Below are 20,140 nucleotides of genomic sequence, written 5' to 3'. Positions count from 1 at the left end.
GTCAAAGGGGTGGGGTGCTGCTATTACCATTAACTTTAAAGTGATAATTCATTCTTAGTTTTCACAGTCTAGATCTGGCAGCTTCACCTATCTCAATAATCCACTGATGGTCGTATATCAAAAATAAAGGATACCAGGATAACAATAATTGTCATTCATGTCAAACACCTCACTATACAAATGTAGCTGCGGATGTAAGAAGGGGTGGTATGAAGCAGCCAATATAACAATATCATGTCACGTGGAAAATGTATATTCATAGCAAAAGTTGGTCAATGTGGCCTGAAGCCAGTGATGCTCCGCTCTTAATCTTGATTATATCCTCAAAAATAAAATATCTAAAAGCTATTAAAAATAATCCTAAAAACAGTTACATTGCTGCTTTCAAATTACATATATTTTTTAAAAAAAGTGATTGCCTGATAAATGATAGTAAAAATATTTGCTTACGAAGGAAACTGAAAAAATAAAAAACCTTGCAAAATGAAGATGTTATGTTTCAGGGTGTGGGTGCATTTTCAGTTATTGACATAGATTTCATCATAGTGGAAAGTGATATGTAGTTGTTTTCAGCTGGTGGTTATATTGCTTTCAGTGGGAGGTGGTTGGGATTTTTTTCCCCCAGGAGAAGGCATATTTTGAGAAAGCAGTGTTAGAGATTAGGAGGCAGATTTGACAGTAAAAAAAAATGTATAAAAACAAAAATAATAGTAACACTGATGAAATGTAGTGTACTATGTATTCATCTTAACTTACATACTTGAACATGTAAGTAAGTTGAAACCTTTCTCTACAGTGCTCATTCTTCAGGACACAAGAAATACTGAAACAGGTTAAAAACAGAGAAAGTTCAGAAGGGGCTGATATTGTAATGTGGGAGTTTTGCTGGAGCATTGTGCTAAGCAGTATTCCTGAAAATTGATTGTCATATTATTTTCCTGAAATATCCCTTCTCATATTTATGGAACTTCTTTCCAGGTTTAATATTTAATTTGCATGATATTGTCATTTATATTTTACGTATTTATGAATAAAGATTTCTTCACATTGTTCACTATTTTTTTCCACCACATTTCTCAGGTTTCACATGAACACCACAAATGAAACCTGTGATCTGCCACCAGTAGTATAAACTTCACCATCAGAATATATAAGTAACTGTGCTAGCTTTTATGCAAGCTTGAAGCTGCAAGATTTGTTCTATGGTAATTCCTTTGGTTTCATTTGTGGTTTTCATGTGAAACCTGAGAAATGCAGTGGAAAGTAAATAGTGAACAATGTGAAGAATCTTTATTCATAAATATGTAAAATATAAATGACAATATCATGCAGATGAGCTTTCTAATGTTGCAAATTAAATATTAAACCTGGGAAGAAGTTCCATAAATATGAGAAGGTCTATTTCAGGAAAATAATATGACAATCAATTTGCAGGAATACCGCTTAGCACAATTCTGCAGCAAAACGTCCACATTACAATATCAGCCCCTTCTGAGCTTTCTCTGTTTTTAACCTGTTTCAGTATTCCTCGTGTCCTGAAGAATGAGCACTGTAGAGAAAGGTTTCAACTTACTTACATATCGAAGTATGTAACTTAAGATGAATACATAGTACACTACATTTCATCAATATTACTATTATTTTTGTTTTTATACATTTTTTTACTGTCAAATCTGCCTCCTAATCTCTAACACTGCTTTCTCAAAATATGCCTTCTCCTGGGGGGGGGGGGGGGAATCCCAACCACCTCCCACTGAAAGCAGTATAACCACCAGCTGAAAACCACTACATTTCACTTTCTACTATGATGGAATCTATGTCAGTAACTGAAAATGCACCAACACCCTGAAACATAACATCTTCAGTTTGCAAGTAATTTTTTTTCCTATTTCCTTCATAAGTAAATGTATTTACCATCCTTTCTCAGGTAATCACATTTTTTTTAGTACATGTAATTTGAATGCAGCAATGTAACTGCTTTTAGGAACTATTTATGATAACTTTTAGTGATTTTATTGTTCTGGATATAATCAAGATTAACAGTATTTACAATTTTCAATTTATCAAGTGCACATAAACAGCACACATAACAATGACATACATTTATCAGAATTGTAAGTAAGTAATAACACAAAATTATAAATCTGAGATTGGGGTATTAACCACAGGGAGAAATTCTAATTGAAAATTAACAGATCTACTATACAATTTAGAACTGACGATTTGGAAAACAGCTTCACTATGTCCTGTTATATGCACACAAAAAAATTACACATTCAACATTGGAAACATTAACAATATTTTACGTACTGCTCAATGGATTACTCATATTAATCTCTTGAATAGGCAACATTGCGAGTACATATTCAACAGTTCTTTTAAATTTTGAAACTCAAGTTGTATGGAATCCAAATTAAATTTTAAAATGACAAAACTGAAAGAAGTTACACCATGTTAGGGGTAACATTTGCATTGATTTCTTATGGACTTAAATTAGCCTCTTTTAACAACTTTACATGAGCATGATTTTATAAACAGATTTTCGACTATGTCAGCTAACAAAACACTATGTATCCACAGGAAGACAACAATAATAGGAAATGAAAGACATTGGATGCAAGAAATTCAACGACATTAAATGGCTATTTTACCAATATTCATTGTCATATTCTGCAAACATTGTTGAAGTAGCATTTCTGCATAACAATCACTAAAATATCTTTCAATTTAACAACTGTAATTGAGAAAATAGCACATTAATTAAAAGGAAGATTTTGTAATGTCCACACAATGAATAGGAGTTTCACTTCAAAGAGTCTGTTACAAATTAATTCACTCTAGCATTATACATTCAATGAATAAGTTGCGAGCCTTACATTAGATGAAAACTCTGCGTTCCTAAAAACCAACATTGATGAACCTGACTGGCTTTTTGCTTGCTTGGAGTACAAGAAACTGATTGTAGAATTTCAAGTCATGAAATGAACTTTCCTTCATATATCCTGGTGGGATCTTGCGAAACAGAAGTTTGCCTGAAAACAACAGAGTGATCAATGTTACTTTTAAAGCATGGACAGTTAAGCAGAAATATTTTAGTCATTGAGAGGATCTTTGGAAATTTTGGGGCTGATCTGATACCTACTTGGTACGCTTTGAAATTTAACAATCAGGTTTTCAAAATATTGGTTCAGGATGTCTAACAGTTTGGAAGTCCTGGAAATTGACTGTCTGGGAAAAGTCAGCATTTTTGTAGTAGTGCACTAAAAGTAGGTTCTTGAACATAGAAAGGACAATCAAGAAATTTAAAACATGTTGACCAAGTAGACTTCAGTTTAATATACTGACCACTACCAGCTCTTACTGTAAAATTTTAACTATTTTCATATAGAAATTACTATGGAATTTACCATTTCTTGTTGCTTTTTTAGTGTCCATTTGATAGTTATCGGGAACAATATGTGGTATATTGTACTATAATTATATATTATTTATGCTGTAACTTATGATTACTTTTTAAAAATAATCCTTTTTTAATCATTAGTCAAGTATCACACAGAAACTCATTCCTGATACTTGCTTCCCTCCCCATATCCAACAGCCAATTACTGTTAAGCTTACCTTTACATGTGAAGTAGATATTCCAGTATTAGGTTTAGCGAGATTCTAAGCATGCATTTAGCTGAAATATAGTGAGTGATCTTCTTCCAGACATGCACACTAATTGCCCTAATGGTTTGGTCTGGAAAATGTTTGTTCTTGGTGTGGAAAATCTGGAAAAGGAGGGAATTTCATTTTTACAAAATTGTAGACACTCTGATAATGTCTTTATTCCTATGTTTGGTACTGTCTCCACTTATTTTTTGTTTATCCGCCCTTCCGGCTCTTCTCCTCATTCTAATCCTGTGTTTATATATGTATAACAAGTGCAAGAAGAAAGATGAAACACTTACCGCAAATTTGCAAGCTGCATCCTCTAATTTTTCAAAATTTAGAATATTAGCTTGGTTTCTATGGAGCCATGAAATTATTACAAACAGTTAATTAGCAGCAGATGAATTCCATACGAAGAAATGCATGCATTAATCTGGTAGAATTTTAAACAAATCTATTTTTTAGAATTTATATTAGCAGATGATCAAATACGAGGTGACTTTAAATTTCGTATGCAAGGATGTGGGAGTGCATCAGGAAATGTAATGATATCAATAATAAAATTTGAAAATCCTCTCTTTTTAATGTATTCAATTGTACATTCATTTTGCTACCCAGATCTGTTGCAGTCAAAAGAAAAAAAGAGAAAGACATTAGGACAAGGGTGTTATGGAGGCAACGCAACACCAGTTTCTGTAGTACACTGAATAATGCCTCAGCATTTTCTGAGAAACAACATTAAATAGTAAAAGACGGCATGTTCGAGTAAGAATAAACTCAAAGGACATAGTTTTGGCACATGTATAGCCTAACACTGTTAAACACTTTTCGATAATTCTCGATACATAATACACATAAAAAGAAGCTTTAAAAAATAACATTTTCACAAGGTTATAATATTGATTCTCTTGCTCATAACACTAGGAACAATATAAAATATATCAACACTTGTTTTTCATACAAAGGCAGCAACTAAAAAAGTAAATTCTCATATAATATATAATAACTGCGACATCATACGTCTTTGCTTGGACAGAATATATCAACTCATTATACTTGGATCATTGTAAAGTCTAAGTATCTTTAATCCACAGTGACAAGTTTCGTGTTGTAATTTGTTGATGTGTTACAAATTATTGTAAATAGAATTGAATAACTGTGGTAAATTTTTTGAGTTGTTTTATGTTAAAAATGTTGTGGTAATGATGTGTGCACATCTGGTGGTGTATGTTGACAGAAATATATGAAAGAAAGGAAAATTGTCTGGCCGTAACATAAGGCACTCAGCCAGAAACAATTTTGGAATGAAAAGAAATGAAACTACACTAGATAATTGCAATATTTACTCTATTCAAAATGTATTTAGGAAATATTAAAACTCTAATTGTTCTAGGAAGGGTATTTGAAATCATATTGTCACTTAGCTGATGTTATAGTATATGGATAAAATTTACTTGTTCCCCATTTCATTTAAAACACTAAAACCCCGATCAGTGTCTCTTCAGACACACTGGGCATTGCCAGAAATTTTTGTAGGGGCAGTCAGGTCATTGACGAAACTTGGAAGTGTAGAAATTAATACCAAAATGATTATTAATATGCAATATTAAATATTACAATCTAACAAAAAGAAATTTTATCCGAAATTTATTTACATATAACTTTTTAACTATTCACCAGATGAGTGAATATCCAGCACAACGGTTTTGATTTTATTTTTGTTTTACATTTCCACAGTTAGTGTACTGAAATTCATATGTATTCTGTTTTGTTACTAACTTTTACATACCTCTTTCAAGAAAAAGCTTAAAAGGAGACTTCAGTCAAGGTTTATGCTCACATAGAACTCTTAATTTTTGGAATTTTGAAAACTGTGGAACCATTTATTCTTTGGATTAACTTTAAATGATAGAATGATAAAAACATGACCCGCTTCCTGCATTGTGCACTCAATTTTTTCGATCTAATGCAGTTTTTACTTTGGTTATTCCATTCGAATACAAACTAACTGAACTTTATTTCTGTTGTTAATAAAAATAACAAGCTTTTTAGTAACTTTAAATAAACAATGTCGATTTCCAGGGGAGGGGTCAATAGACCTGTTCGAACCCCCCCCCTTTTCTGATGCTTATGGGGATAGAGCTTTCAAAGGACAATTGAAGATCTGTGTTTATGCAGAAGAGAATCAATCGGTTACAGAGCCAACAAGTTTAGTTCATGTATGTACCGTTTAAATATGCATAGAAATGAATCTAACAAATTGCACTGATATGGTAAAATACTTGACCTTAAATTGAAGCCATTATTAAAAAGGATCTGCCATTGTTGTGTTGGGCATTTAACATAAAATTAATCCTTGGATAGAACTTATGTAGATTGTTTTCAATAAACAGACATTACATTGATCCAAAGTATTTACATTCAGCAGTAACATTAGCAACAACAATAACAACAGCAATAATCAAACAAATAAACATGCATTTTGGTTGTTTGACAAGTTCGAAACTTCCATGTGAAAAGGATGTGCAAAACGAGCTATAATCTTTCAAGTGCTATAAATTAACTGACAAATATGTACAACTGATTATGTATAGATTATTTCTAGACTGGGTTTATGTTAAAGGTTTTACTGACATAATTACTCTCACTAGTTTACGTATAACTGGTCGTAAACATGTTCTAGTTACACCATATGATACATTACCTTAAAGCCATCTTGAAACATCTCAAAACATATGCTCAATATTCTCGAAAGCTCAAACAACATAGATGCTCATAAAGGAATACAATGCTTTGAGAAGTACATTGAAATTTTCCGGTACAAATATTAGAAAGATTAGTTTCATATTTAACATTTATTAATTTATTGATACATTAAATTTATTTGAATTTTGATTATGCACACAATAATTTGTTAAAACGTCTATTCTTAATACAAAAATTATTCAAACTTGTTACTTGTCATTGCCCTTTCAACTGAACCGACAAGTTAATAAATACATTTTGATTAACATTTCATCACACCACAATATTCAACATAAAAATAAAACAAACATTCTTTGTGCGTTAATGTATTTGTTCATTAAAAATATTAATTGGACAGGTAGTTTGCAATTATGGCAAGAATAGAAATCACAAATTTTAGTTACATTTGATGTGAAACTATATTTCGAACTTGTCAAATTTATTTATGACACAGGAATAAAATTGAACTTCATGCTCTTACATATGTACATACATACACGCACGCAGAAAATGCATACATACATACACACACATAGGTATGTGTTTTCTATTATTAGGCCAGTTTTTAAGAATTCTTAATTTTTTCATTATCTTAAACTTTTCCTTAACTGAAAGTAGCTCGTCTTTTGTCAACATCACATTTACTCTGAATGAAGTGTATTCAAACATATCCTGTTTTACAGTATATTCAATAGCACAGAAATATATAAGAAGCTTTCTTATTTTCACACATGTCACGTTCATTAGCTATTTATTACCCACAATGGAAAATGTACCTCAAACTTTCCGTCAATGTAAAAAAGCTAAGAGCAAGCATGAAGCGGACTGAACTCTGGCAGTTGGTGTTCTAGACACCCAATGATTTTACAGCAGATTGGTTTTGAAAAAACAAAGACTGAAGTTTTTTTTAGACATTCTTCTGAAACACCTCGGCATTTTTGTACATCTTTAGTATGAACATATTTCAGATCTGTATATGTTATTTTCTTTTGCAATTATGTAATCATATGTCCATCTGCATTACCATTGATAAATATATAAGTTTTAATAATAATAATTGTGTTTCCGATTAGGTAAATTTTATATTTTCTTTGACAATCCGGATAGAAAATTATGTGATATGCGGATAAAATTTTATCCAGATTTGGCCATACCTATTAACAATATAATTTTAAAAATGAGGAGTGGTACTTATTGGCCTTTAAGCTGAGGGGGTATTTATATTTTCATACCACTGAATTTAACATCTCTACAAATATACCAGCTGAGGATTTATATAAAATTATGAGAATGGCAGGTACCTCTAAAATTCCTGGTTGACACAAACGTTCCTAGGATTTTTTCATGGGAGGAGCAAGCGGGGGGGGGGGGATGAGGTGTGGTGCTAAGCACAGAGGAACACACACCATGATCCCCTCTTTCAGATATTCACAATTGATATACCTTTGATTGAAAATTTTAAAAGACTGAAAATTTAGACCATATTGATGTGAAATTATAGAACATGCAAGTATGTGATAGCAATTCGTCAAGATCTAATTAAAAAATTTTATGCATGTTCGTACTAAAAATGATGATGCAGATGTTGAAAACACCTTTGTCAAACAATCCACATTAGGCTTACAAAATATCGAGCAATTAAGCTAGAAAATTAACAATTTCTCTTGAAGAAAAAACTCCAAATAATGTAGCAAATTCGTATGTTTGTTAACTATAGAATAATACAAAAAATATGAGTAAATATTAAGGGCGTTCGGAAATGAATTGGACAAGCGTTATATAATCCACATTTGTTATATTTTACCTGCAATACAAAGATGTACATTACCAGTAATCTCCTGCTGACTGAATGCACCTCTCCCATTTATCGGGAAGTTTCCTGATGGCTGCCGAGAACCACTCTCTTGGAGTAGAGTTGCACCACTCACGGACAGCGGTCTGGAGTTCATTAGATTGAAAGTGTCGACCACGCAATGCATCCTTCATTTTGTCGAACAGTGCATAATCCGATGGGGCTAAATCCGGTGAATACGCAGGATGTGGGAGCACCGTAAATCCCATTGTTGCCAATGCCTCCTGTGTTTGGCAGCTTGTATGCGACTTCGCATTGTCATGCTGAAGAATCAGCCCGAGAGCCCATTTTCCTTGCCGCGTCTGCTAAATTATGCGTTGCAGCTTTCATAGAGTTTCACAGTAGCTGTCACTGTTTACAGTTTGGGTAGTGGGAAGCCAGTCCACCAGTAAAATTCCATCTTCATCCCAGAAAACTGTACCCATTTGCTTCTTGGGAGTGAGAGTCGGTAGAGGTTTTTTGGAGCGTGGACTTCCAGTGTGATTCCATTCCATGGATTGCCTTTTTTTCTCTGGAGTTTCGAAGAGGAACCAAGATTCGTCGCCAGTCACCAGTCTTTCAAAAAAATGTTCTCTGTCTTGGTTGTAACGGCGCAACAATTCTCTGCACATGTCCACTCTCTGTTGTTTCTGCTGATCCGTCAGATCGCGAGGCACCCACTGAGCACACATTTTCCTCATTTGCAGATCCTCATGAATGATTCCATGCAGAGTTGCTCGCCCAAAACCAGTTTCACGTTGGAGTTGTTCAATTGTTACACGTCGATCTCCCATAATCAAGTTGGAAACTCTTTGGATTGCTGCTGGGGTACACGTTGACTTTGGGCGACCACTGCTGTCATGCTGTATAAAATGACATGCTGTCATTCGTTTCCCCTTTTGAAATTTTGAACCCACTGAAACACTGTACTGCATGAAGGCGATGACCCACCACAAACAGCCACACGTCGGCTATAAATTTCGGATGCCGAAATACCCTCTTTAAACAGGAACCACGTAGTCCACCTCTGACCACGAAAATCACCTTCCATTTCGTAGTTTGTCCACGTATTCACTCACACCCGTTCACGTTATGAGTCAGCAATTCTCTGGTAGTGGTGCTAGCAGATTCATCTTGTGGTGGAATGTAGAACTATGTCCAACTGTTAACAAAACAAAGTTCGCTTGACAGATGTTATTTGCAACAATGCAGTGTTGCCAGTCCAATTCATTTCCAAACGACCCAATTAACATTAAATATCCCTAGTTGAATTGGAGCAAATAGTAGGCTTTTTACGTATAAATCAAGAATAGTGCATTAGGAAAGATAACATTGCACGAAATTGAAAGAAACACTTTTAACAAAGTATACTTCTACAATTTTGGTTTATACTGCGCAGTGCAATGCAAAGTGATCATATCTTCTAAATTTGTTTTTATACTTTTTTTATATATATTCTAAACAGTAATATTAAAATGAGACTTAATTCTGCAATACGCCAGGTTGTGTTAAAAATAAATAACTAATTTTGTAAAGAATTTTATCATTAACCATTGGCATATTATGGGTTTTCAATACTGAAGTATAAAAGATGACAAAAACGTGTAGGCAACATGAGATACAAGATACAGACAGTTGTATAACATGTTTAATGACAGAGGTACCTTCTTCATAAAGATATATTCTATCAGCTTAATGAGAGCTTACATAAACAAATTGTTTCAAGGCTGATGAAGAAAAGCATAGCACAATTATGTTATATCATTTTATACGCTCCCTGCGATAACCATTAGAAACACACGTGAAATTTTATGATATAGACAAAAGATGTTGAAATTTGTAATTAAGAAAACATTATTTTTATCATTTCTGATACCCACATTCTTCCAATATATAATAAATTGAATTCTTAATTTCTCATGCATTTGTAAAAATTTGTAGTAACCATCAGATCAACAACAAGTAGAAGAAAATTCCCATAATTTATATATGCACAATACGTTTTATATTATTACTATATAATTTTAGTAAATATTTTGTTTCAGACTAATTACATCACAGACACACATACTTGTAATACTTTTGTCTGGCACAATTGTTAATATTCTGATTGACAATGATTTACACATTACTCGACATAATACTAATTCAAAAATAATATTTCTGAGTATAATTGTTTTTAAAGATAAATAAATCATAGAGTTCATTGTGTACATATTCTTTATCAAATATAGAACTAGTTTTAGTAAAAAGATGGGTTTTTGAGATAATGGGCAGTAAGACAATAGAAGATATGAATGTATATTTGCTCTGTAAGCTCAGTGGTTTTTATTGTCACATTTGTAGCTTACAAATCAATCCTAGTCTATGCATCTTGAGTACTAATTGACTAAAAGTTATGAAAGATATATGTCTATGAGGTTTTATAGTTTAACATGATTATTTCATGTATAATATGCATATCAATAATTTGCCATTTAATATTGAAAATTTTAAGTGAATATTTTTAAACAGCCACGATTATAGGTATTTGATTTAAAGTGAAAATTTACAAAGATTAATAATTTCTCTGCTAATAAAGTTTTGAATATGTAATTAATGTCATTATTTTAATCTTAACTTGGATTATGAAGAAAGCATGCAATATTTTATGAACAAGATGTATAGAAGCAAATGATGACTGTTCTTTGAAGAAGACAAAGGTTGTTAAAAGTTAATCTACTGTTAGTTGGGTCTCTACTTTCCAGAGATACGATTTGCACTAGCGTCGAAAATTACTAGCTTCCTACTTTCTTCTCGACATTTCTTTTTTATGCTTGAAGTTAACTATAGCATGTTGTTATTATGTGAAATAAATTAACCAAATTAATTTTAGTTATTACAGATATTCTCATCAATGAAAACCACTATGACAATTTGCTTCTTTAAAGATAATACTTGACAGGTTTTAGATTCCAGTCCATATTCTGTTCTACACATAAAACGTTAGAATCTATAAATAACGTGAGATTTGTAAATTTTTCCATGTGGAATCCATTGATTAGTTATTCAGTTTAGATTACATTGAAAAAAAATTCCAATTTCTCCACAAATTATGTTATATATAGAGTTTTTAAATACATATTTTAAAAACCCCTTAATATATAAGTGATTCTTGTTTTTTACAATTATCTTCAATATTTATAAATACAATTTGAAGAAGTTTATTATGCATTTAATCCTTTTAATTTTAATGCTAATACTATGAAAACCTGTAGTTTTGAAAACTGCATTCAAATGTGGCAATGGAGAAAACACTTTACGAGGACCAACAATTAAGTAATGAGAATGATTTTATATTGTCCCACATGTGCATTCTATCTCTGAAGTAACGCGTTCCTGATGTAGTGTTGTCCATAATCCACAACCTGGCAACACCTCATGAACTTGCGATATGCATGCTGGGAATTATGCCGCCATGTCGTGAAGGAGGTGCAAGGGTGTCGTCACGTAATAGCTATGGAGCAGCGAGTGAACATCAAGTTTCATGAAGGACATTCTGAAAACTGCTTGCTGGAATAAACATTTCTTTAATTATATTGTTGTGGAGGACAAAACAGAGCATTTCACTACGGTCCTTGTACGAACTAACAAATCGCTGAATGGAAGTCACTAAATTTACCAAGAGGCAAGAAAATGCAGCTCGAAAAGCCAAGGGTGAAGACAATGTTGTGTTTTTTTAATGATAGCAAAGACATTATTCATCATGAAATTGTTCCAGAGGGTGAAAGTGTAATTGGTTGTTACTGTCGTAGTGCTCGGATTGATTATGGAAGAGAACTGACCGTATCAGACCTCAGTATCCTGAAACAGGCAGTTGGTTCCTGCTCCACGATAATGCACGGTCCCACAGAGCAGTGGTTGTCTATACATTCCTAGTCAAAAAACAAGTGCATGTGTTGAATCATCGTCTTTACTCCCCAGATTTATCCCCCTGTGATTATTTCCCGTTCCCGAAAGTGAAGCTGCTGCTGAAATTACGCACTTTTGATGAGCACAGGACCAGTCAACAGGTTGTGATGTCCAATCTTCAAGTCATACCACATGAAGACTTGCAGATGTCGTATCGATCGTTGGCCAACCGTGCCAATTGCTGTATTGATGCAGGAGGGATGTACTTTTAGTAATAAACAAGCAATGTTCAATTATTTTGTTTCCTTTTCACAATATAAAATCATTCTCATTACTTTATTGTCTGACCTCGTATGTCAGTGGTTCCCAAAGTGTGCACCGTGACACCCTGGGGTGCCGTGGATGGCTTAGAGGGGCACCACGAAATGTTCCAGTATTTTCATTGAAATGACACTTACTTCTCAGTCTCGAGTCTACACATGGTTTTTAGTATTTTTTTACACATAAAATGATTCTGAATGTAAAATAAATTTATGTGTTTATTTTTTTTAACTTGAGGCACGTAACCTAACCACACTGTTGCAAGTGTTAGATAGGCCTACATTCTGACTTTGGCATTGAAACACTAAGGGTATCGTGAAACGAAAAAGTTTGGGAACCCCTGCTTTATGTTATTGAAATTTTAAGTTTGGTATTGAGAAATTTCAAAATTTTGACAACGGGACGAGCTTTTTACCACTTTCCCAACTAGAACAGAATTTGAGGTCTGCAACTCAGAACTAGATTTCTGTGGTATTCTCATTCGTCTACTCGAATGTGACACATATCGTGTGTTGTAAATGTGAAGTGCCAATATTCTAAACAATTTCTTATTTGTGGGCGTTAGTTCCAAAATTGACCACAGCCACTGCACATTTAGTTTCTGGTCATATATAACTACATATATTCTCATGCTTTAATTGCTTTTATGGTTACATTATGTTAATTTTTAACTATTCTTTATGTACCACAGTACTATGCATAATTAAGAAAAAGTTTGAGGTGAAAAGTGATCAGCACAAGTTCATTGGAATCAATCTTTCAGTCAAATTAAAATTGTTGTTTTTTTAAATTGACACTTTGGTTAGTTTAGGGTTGTTGATATGATTGTGCTCTTTCTGAAAAGTTAAACGTCCAAAAGTTTACATAATTAGTAGTTTGAAGGTACCTTGAACTTCATAGCTTTTGATACAAAATTTATGATGAAATTAAATTTACAGCGATTTCAGTCGAACCTAGCAAAAAATAAGTACTACTCTGGTTCTATCATTTCTTTGAAGCCCTACATTTGCTCTGATTTTAAGATATTTGTTTACAGATAAATGCAGAACCTTCTTAGCTATTCACAATGCTTAGGGTTCTGAATTTGGCAACTGATTTGTTTTGACAATTCCCCTGAGGTTTCTAGTTAGTGTGTTTATACATGATCTCATTGTCATAAATGCTCACACTTGTCTACTGTGCACTAAGAACTTTTCTTTTAGCTGAAATTTCTATTTGGACACAGGATACATACCTACGTATTGTCATGACTCATCTTACTTGGCATTTAATTCCTTACAGCTGATGGGTCACGTAGGGAACTGGTAGGTGGAAATCCTATCCTTGATGAAACAGCACCAGCAACACTTCTTTCAAAGTACAAGCGCTTGTATCTTGGCATTTCAGTATCACTGAAAATATGAGTTTCAAAAATATATTCAAAATTCACTCTTATATATTTTGTACTGACTGCCTCCGGAAGCACCCTATCGTTACCACAACACACTGCACACAATCATACATAATACGAAGAAAAAATGGAATGTATATGTGATCACAGTTTGATGCCATCAGATGTAGAGAGACTCCCTATGTTTCAGTCTAAGTGAGTATGCATATTGCTGATGCTTATTCACTGGTTGTTTTGTTATGTTAGCCATCGCGCAGCCCATGGCAAACTCGAGTATACGACAGAATGTTTGAAAACAGAACCACGGCCAAGGATTCGGCGGTTCGGGGCCAGCAAACATGCCGTAAGTACTGTACAAGCGTCCGATGTCTGCTATGCACAACAAAAGGCCCATTATGGCGGTGGCGTATGTGATGTTGAGGACTTTCTGAACCTCGCTCTTCCGGCTCGGCTTGTCCTTCTCGTCACACGTGAGCGCGGCTCTGTTGACGTACGCGATGTGGTTGAGGATGGAATGGAGGGTGAAGTCCGGCTTGAGCGTTTCGCAGTGGGACAGCAGGCTGGTCTCTGCTGTTTCCTCGTCGGAGAACTGCGGTTCGGTGCTCGGACCAGCTTTCTTGCTTCCTTTACGAATGTGCTGTGAACTGTCCTGCGTCGCAAAGCCAGCATGGTCGCTCCACGTCCTACTTGGTTTCCGACTGCAAGGCGAGGCGGGAGCGATTTCCATTGAAGTCGCGCTTCCTTTTCGGCTTCCCACATCTTGGAATGACAGTGACTTCTTCCTACCCGGATCCTCTGCTATCCCGGCCAAGCTGCACCTGGATCCCACCCTGCTGCGAGACAGGAGGTTGTCCTGCTGCAGCCCGGATGTCGAAGCCACGCTTGGATTCAGCTGCGCCGATCCACAGTCGCTACTGGATCGTCTGCTTCCCACGTTTCCCTCCGCTGGCCTCAGACTGCAGTCGCTGCTCCGTCTGCTGCATTCACTGCCCCTCCTACTGCACTCGCTGCTCCGTCTGCTGTAGTCGCTGCCCCACTTGCTACTTGTGCTGCACTCGCTGCCTCGTCTGCTGCATTCACTGCCTCTCCTGCTGCACACGCTGGTCCGGCGGCTGCTCGGTGATATAGTGATGCTTGGGACTACAATCCCGGAGGACCTGGCATAAGGTGGAGGGACGCGTCGTGGATCGGGACTCCCTGGACGAACGGGAATGGAGGAAGAATCAGGGTCGGGTGGGTTGTCACTTGTCCGCCTGGAGCAGGAAGGGACGGGTGTCGACGGTCGCTGAAGAATGGGGGAATCCCCTCCACTGGAAGAGGATTCTGCAAGTACAACAAACGGAAGGTTAATTCACAATGTGATATGCATAAAATGCTGCTCTATATATGAGGGCAGGCTAAAAAGTAATGCCTCCTATTTTTTTTGTGACTGTGTAAAGACATTTAAGATTTTGAGGAACCATGCATTGTACTCTTCAGACTTTCCCGCTTCCCCATTCCAAGTTTCAAACTTCTATCACCAGGGGTTGCTGAACTAGAGCGAGGAAAATGGCAGCATGTAACCATACTATGTCGGTGCACCTGAAACTGCATGTGGTGACAGAGTTTCTAACTGCAGAAAATGTGTCCCCCAATTGACATTATTCAGAGAATGAAGGCTTTTTATGACAATGAATGTGTAACGTCAGTACTGTATGATGTTGGGCTGTTCATGCTCACAATGAAAACCCCTGCCAAGGAACACTCAACGTGTGTGACAAAGAACTTCTTGAGAGTTCCTCAGCAACCACACGTCAATCCTGATGATCTATTCCACATTCACTTACAAGAATTCTTGCTGGTACAAGACAAGGGATGCTTTGGTTTCTAACAGTAGCAGAAATACAAACATTATGTTAATTTGTTTTATGTTAAATATTACAAAACTATGTTTTAATTAATATACATATATTACCACTTGAGAATACATTTTCAAGAAGAGTCCTTAGAACATTTATAATAGGCATTTTAATAAGAAATAAGGCTTCAAGCTGTCATGCAAAAGCGTTTTCTTGAGTTTCGATCTTTCACAATGGAGCGGGAAAAAGGGTGAAAATACTCTATTCTCTAGTGCCATAATGGTGCTTCCTAGAAGAAAAATGCACAGAACATTTTTTGTAGAGAATTTTATGTAAATTAATTTTTGTCATGGTCTCTTTTGCTGTAAAATGCTTTCTAAGTGATATATTTGCAAAAAACTGAATTTTGGCACCATTTTTCCAAGATGGTGGCCAAATCCGGGGTGGTAGAGGGGTGCAAAATTAGTATGTTGTTAAGGAAGAAATTAAAAGTCTTGAAGAAACCACTTCAGTTTGATATACTGAGTATTACCAGTAGTTACAGTACAAATTGTACATTAAATACTCTAAGAAAAGGTCATGTTTTAAACTATTGTCATGTAAAAATCTACTACAGTAAGTGACTATTTGAATTTACCAATTTCTTGCTGCAATTTTTGGGTTTTCTTTTGTACATATTAGGATTATTACTTTGGTTTGAGTTGGTGTTTTAAGTCCACTTTATGCACAGTAAGGCTAATCGGGACTGGACCTACAGTTTTAAAGTGGGATCCCAACCACTTGTGCCTCCACCGGGTATCGAACCCGGGACCCCTCGATTACAAGGTAATGACGCTACCACTGCGCCATGGGTGAGGCCCTAGGATTATTACTAAATGTTACTAAAATTATGTATTATGTATGCTATAATTGTTATCAATTTGTATGCAAAATAATTTTCTGTTTGGAACAAAAGTAATAAATGCTTTGTATAAAAAATAATAAGTGTAAATGCAGAAACATATTCTTCAAATTGTACTATTTAATGCAAAGAATGGTTCCATGATTTGATTTTAAAAATAGCATTATAACTTTTATGACTTTATATTGAACAAGTGTGTGCAAATTCATATATAATATACATGAACTATTGGTGTCATCTCTATTTTCGCAAGTAGCATCCCTATTTCAAAGTACTGTGAACAGTAGCGTACGCAGGATTTCATCAAGGGGGGTGTTATTTCTAAAACTTTTTTCCAAATTCACATTACCATTGTTTTATTATACTTTAATTAAATAATAATAATCACAATTAATTAATAATACTTATAATTAATTAATTAGCTAAATTAGTACTAATAATACTACTAATACCACCAGTAGCGTACACAGGATTTCATCAAGGGGGGGGTTATATCGAAAAATTTCTACAAATTCACATTACCATTGTTTTATTATACTTTAATTAATTAATAATAATCATAATTAAGTAATTAATAATACTTATAATTAATTACTACTAATAGTACTACTAATGCAGCTGCTGTTACTACTTATATCACTACTATTATTAAGTAGTACAGATCTACATAAATATATTTATGAAAGCAATAGAACAAAATTACATTTTTTTGTTTCTTTGTTACGAAATAATTGTCTAGTCAACGGTTATTTGTATATGATAGGTGAGACAAGTGTGAGAAAATCCATAAAAACAAGCAAATATATTAAATTTATTGAAATAATCAAAATATGAAACTCATTCACAGAGCCGTGCTGGTCTAGTCTGACAACCTCGTGGGAGATCCGGGTTCGATTCCCGGAATTGGTTGGAATTTTTCCAGCCTTGTCTCCGCACCCAGCCTCATATCAATGGCTACCTGAGAGCAACCCTTGGGGATAAAGGCTGTCAGAGCATGGTGCTGATCACATCCCCTGCAAAATGGCCGAGATCGAGAATGTGTGTGGCCCACCACACTACTACGTGTGCCTTCATGGCACGGTGCTATATGCATGGGGAAATTTACATTACCTTTACCTGCGACGAAGCAAGGAATTTTCACAATTCTCGCGAGAGTCACTGAGCGACTTTTTTGCAAAAAAAATTGCAAAATTGAACTTTGCGGCTGCTTAGATTGTGTTTGGAATGTTGTGTTTTTCTCCATGCTGCATGGGAATAATAATTCAAATTATTATTATTGGTAGACTATTATTATTATTATTATTATTACTGTCGCAGATCTTTGACTATGATAAATTAGCCACTTTTAATTTTTTTCTACAGCATTTTCCACAATATTTCAAAAGCTCAAGGGAGGGGTTTAAACCCGGTAACCCCCCCCCCCCCCTTGCGTACGCCACTGACTGTGAATGTCGTGATAAGTGGAGGTTAACTTGTTGTGGTAAATGTAGATTCTGGCTCCACAGTCTCTTAAATTTTAGATGTCGAGATATATATAGAAGAGAAGAGGAAGACAATCGCTTAACCCTTTGATGCCAAGGCTGATTTTCCAGGTACTTGCACTAACGCCGAGCTTGTTTTCAGTGGGAAATTTGAAATTCTGCATGCTTCTAAATGATATTTTTATATTTCCAGAACTAAGAATGTTATAGGTACAAATGAAACCTCATTTTCTACAGTATACTTTGGGCTATAATCCTGATGGAAAAAATCAGAAGAAAAAAGGGAAAGTAACTATTTTTTTTTACACAAAATTTGAAATTCATCTGACCCCCACGCAAGCTACACCTGCACGTGAATCTCCAAAAGATACCTGCATAATGGCTGGTATGTTTGCCATTGATGTAGAAAAATTCCCACACTTATTGCTAATACTTTCGGAGAAAAAAAATGTAATGCACTAACGCTGAGTGTGTTTTCAGCGAGAAATTTGAGATTCTGCATGCTTCTAAATGAAATTTTATATTACCGGAACTAAGAATGTTAGTACAACTGATACCTCGTTTTGTTCAGTATACTTTGGGCTATAATCCTGATGGGGAAAAAATAAATTTTCCGTAATCAGTTACAAGAAGAAAAAAAGGAAAAGTAACTTTTTTTTTTAACGAAATTTGAAATTCATTGGACCCCCCTTGCACGCAATGCCAGGACATGAATCTCCAAAAGGTACATGCATAATGCCTGGTATATTTTCCATTCATGTGGAAAAATCTACGCACTTATTTGTAATACTTTCAGATAAAAATAATATTTTTCAATATAGAGCAAAAAAATTCGAAGCTACAAAAAATAATTCGGTATCTTACCTTGACACTGCCTGAGTACCATGTACCTCCTACTGGACATGGTACTTTCAGAAGCATAAGGTGCAGAGGGGAACATTGCATTCCAGGCACTGGAAATTTGTTTTCTTCTCTTTGCCCCCCCTGCACAAAACCTGCACCTTTGCCGCCCCATTGCCTGCCTTCAGAGGCATGTCTGGGTGTTGTTGAAGGACCTGGGATACCTTGAGGGGGCCTCTCTTCCTTCCCCCTCCTGCCATCCCCACCCATGCTTTTGCCACCAGGAATGTCGGAATGTCGAACTTCTATTGCCAAAAGTGTGTTTTGAAACACCAAAATTGAGAAAGAAGCCATGTTTTCAAAACCAACGAATTTTTTTTAAAAAAATCACAATTTTTCGGACATCGACCTTCCCCCCAAAACAGTAACAATGAAATGAAACTTTACTAATTGTTAATTACATACCTCTAGACGCATGCAGAACTCAAAACATGTATCTCCGATCATTATCCAAGTTACAGTATGTTAAAAAAGTAACATACTAAGAGAAAAAGGTGCTTTTGACACCAATGTCACAAGCAGTCTTAAGGGAAATACCTGCTGTGACACCGTGTCACGGCCCATCCTTTAAAGGTTAATGTCTATCCTTTCCCTTGGGGACCCTACATTGTAGAAAACGAACCTTACCTTCATCAATGACATCCTCCATCTTCCTAGCACACGGGTCATTCAAATGATTGTTCTCGCTGGCGTAGCTCATCGACTGCTCGTTCTCGTCTGTGATCTTGATCTTCGGAGCGAGCAGCGTCGGCACAAGAGCTGCAGCCACAGAAGACGCCAGGTTGTTGTACGGGGCAAGCATGGCAAGCTGCATTATGCCTGCATAAAAGAATTAAACAGTACCAGTCAGTAATGCGCACATACTCGGACATATATGGAGTTTTTTAAAGCATGTTACACACATTATATATGATGGCCCATTAATTACTGAGAACAAAATATGAGGTCCATATTCTATTTGGAACGTGACTCCAAAAATGCTGTTTTCAGTTTTGTTTAAATAAACTCCTGTGAAGAGCTCTATTTGGAGTCAGATTGACGTATCTTCATATCCAATCATTAGCAGAAATGTGGAGTCACGTATCTCCAATTTACTGACACTCTTAACCCTTAACTAGGCGCATGGGGGTAAATTTGACCCCCAGGTAGGTATTTCTTAATGCCCAGACACTTGTTGGTTGCCCCCGGGTG

General features: G+C 35.4%; 1 protein-coding gene across 1 annotated transcript in view; it reads right to left on the bottom strand.

The window, feature by feature from the left end:
* Positions 1–13,989: 13,989 nt before the first annotated feature.
* The window catches only part of LOC145981431 (uncharacterized), a 291,232-nt gene continuing 285,081 nt past the window's right edge, over positions 13,990–20,140 (bottom strand). Inside the window, exons 7-8 of the mRNA XM_083114665.1 lie at positions 19,577–19,768; positions 13,990–15,152 (exon numbers count right to left, since the gene is read on the bottom strand). Of these exons, the coding sequence (XP_082970791.1) occupies positions 13,990–15,152; positions 19,577–19,768 (1,355 nt within the window). The remainder of the gene's footprint in view (positions 15,153–19,576; positions 19,769–20,140) is intronic.

This window comes from Lepisma saccharinum, chromosome 29 (assembly GCF_977018435.1).
Source record: "Lepisma saccharinum chromosome 29, izLepSacc3.1, whole genome shotgun sequence".
Taxonomy (NCBI): domain Eukaryota; kingdom Metazoa; phylum Arthropoda; class Insecta; order Zygentoma; family Lepismatidae; genus Lepisma; species Lepisma saccharinum.
This window is presented reverse-complemented; position numbering and strand designations above follow the sequence as displayed.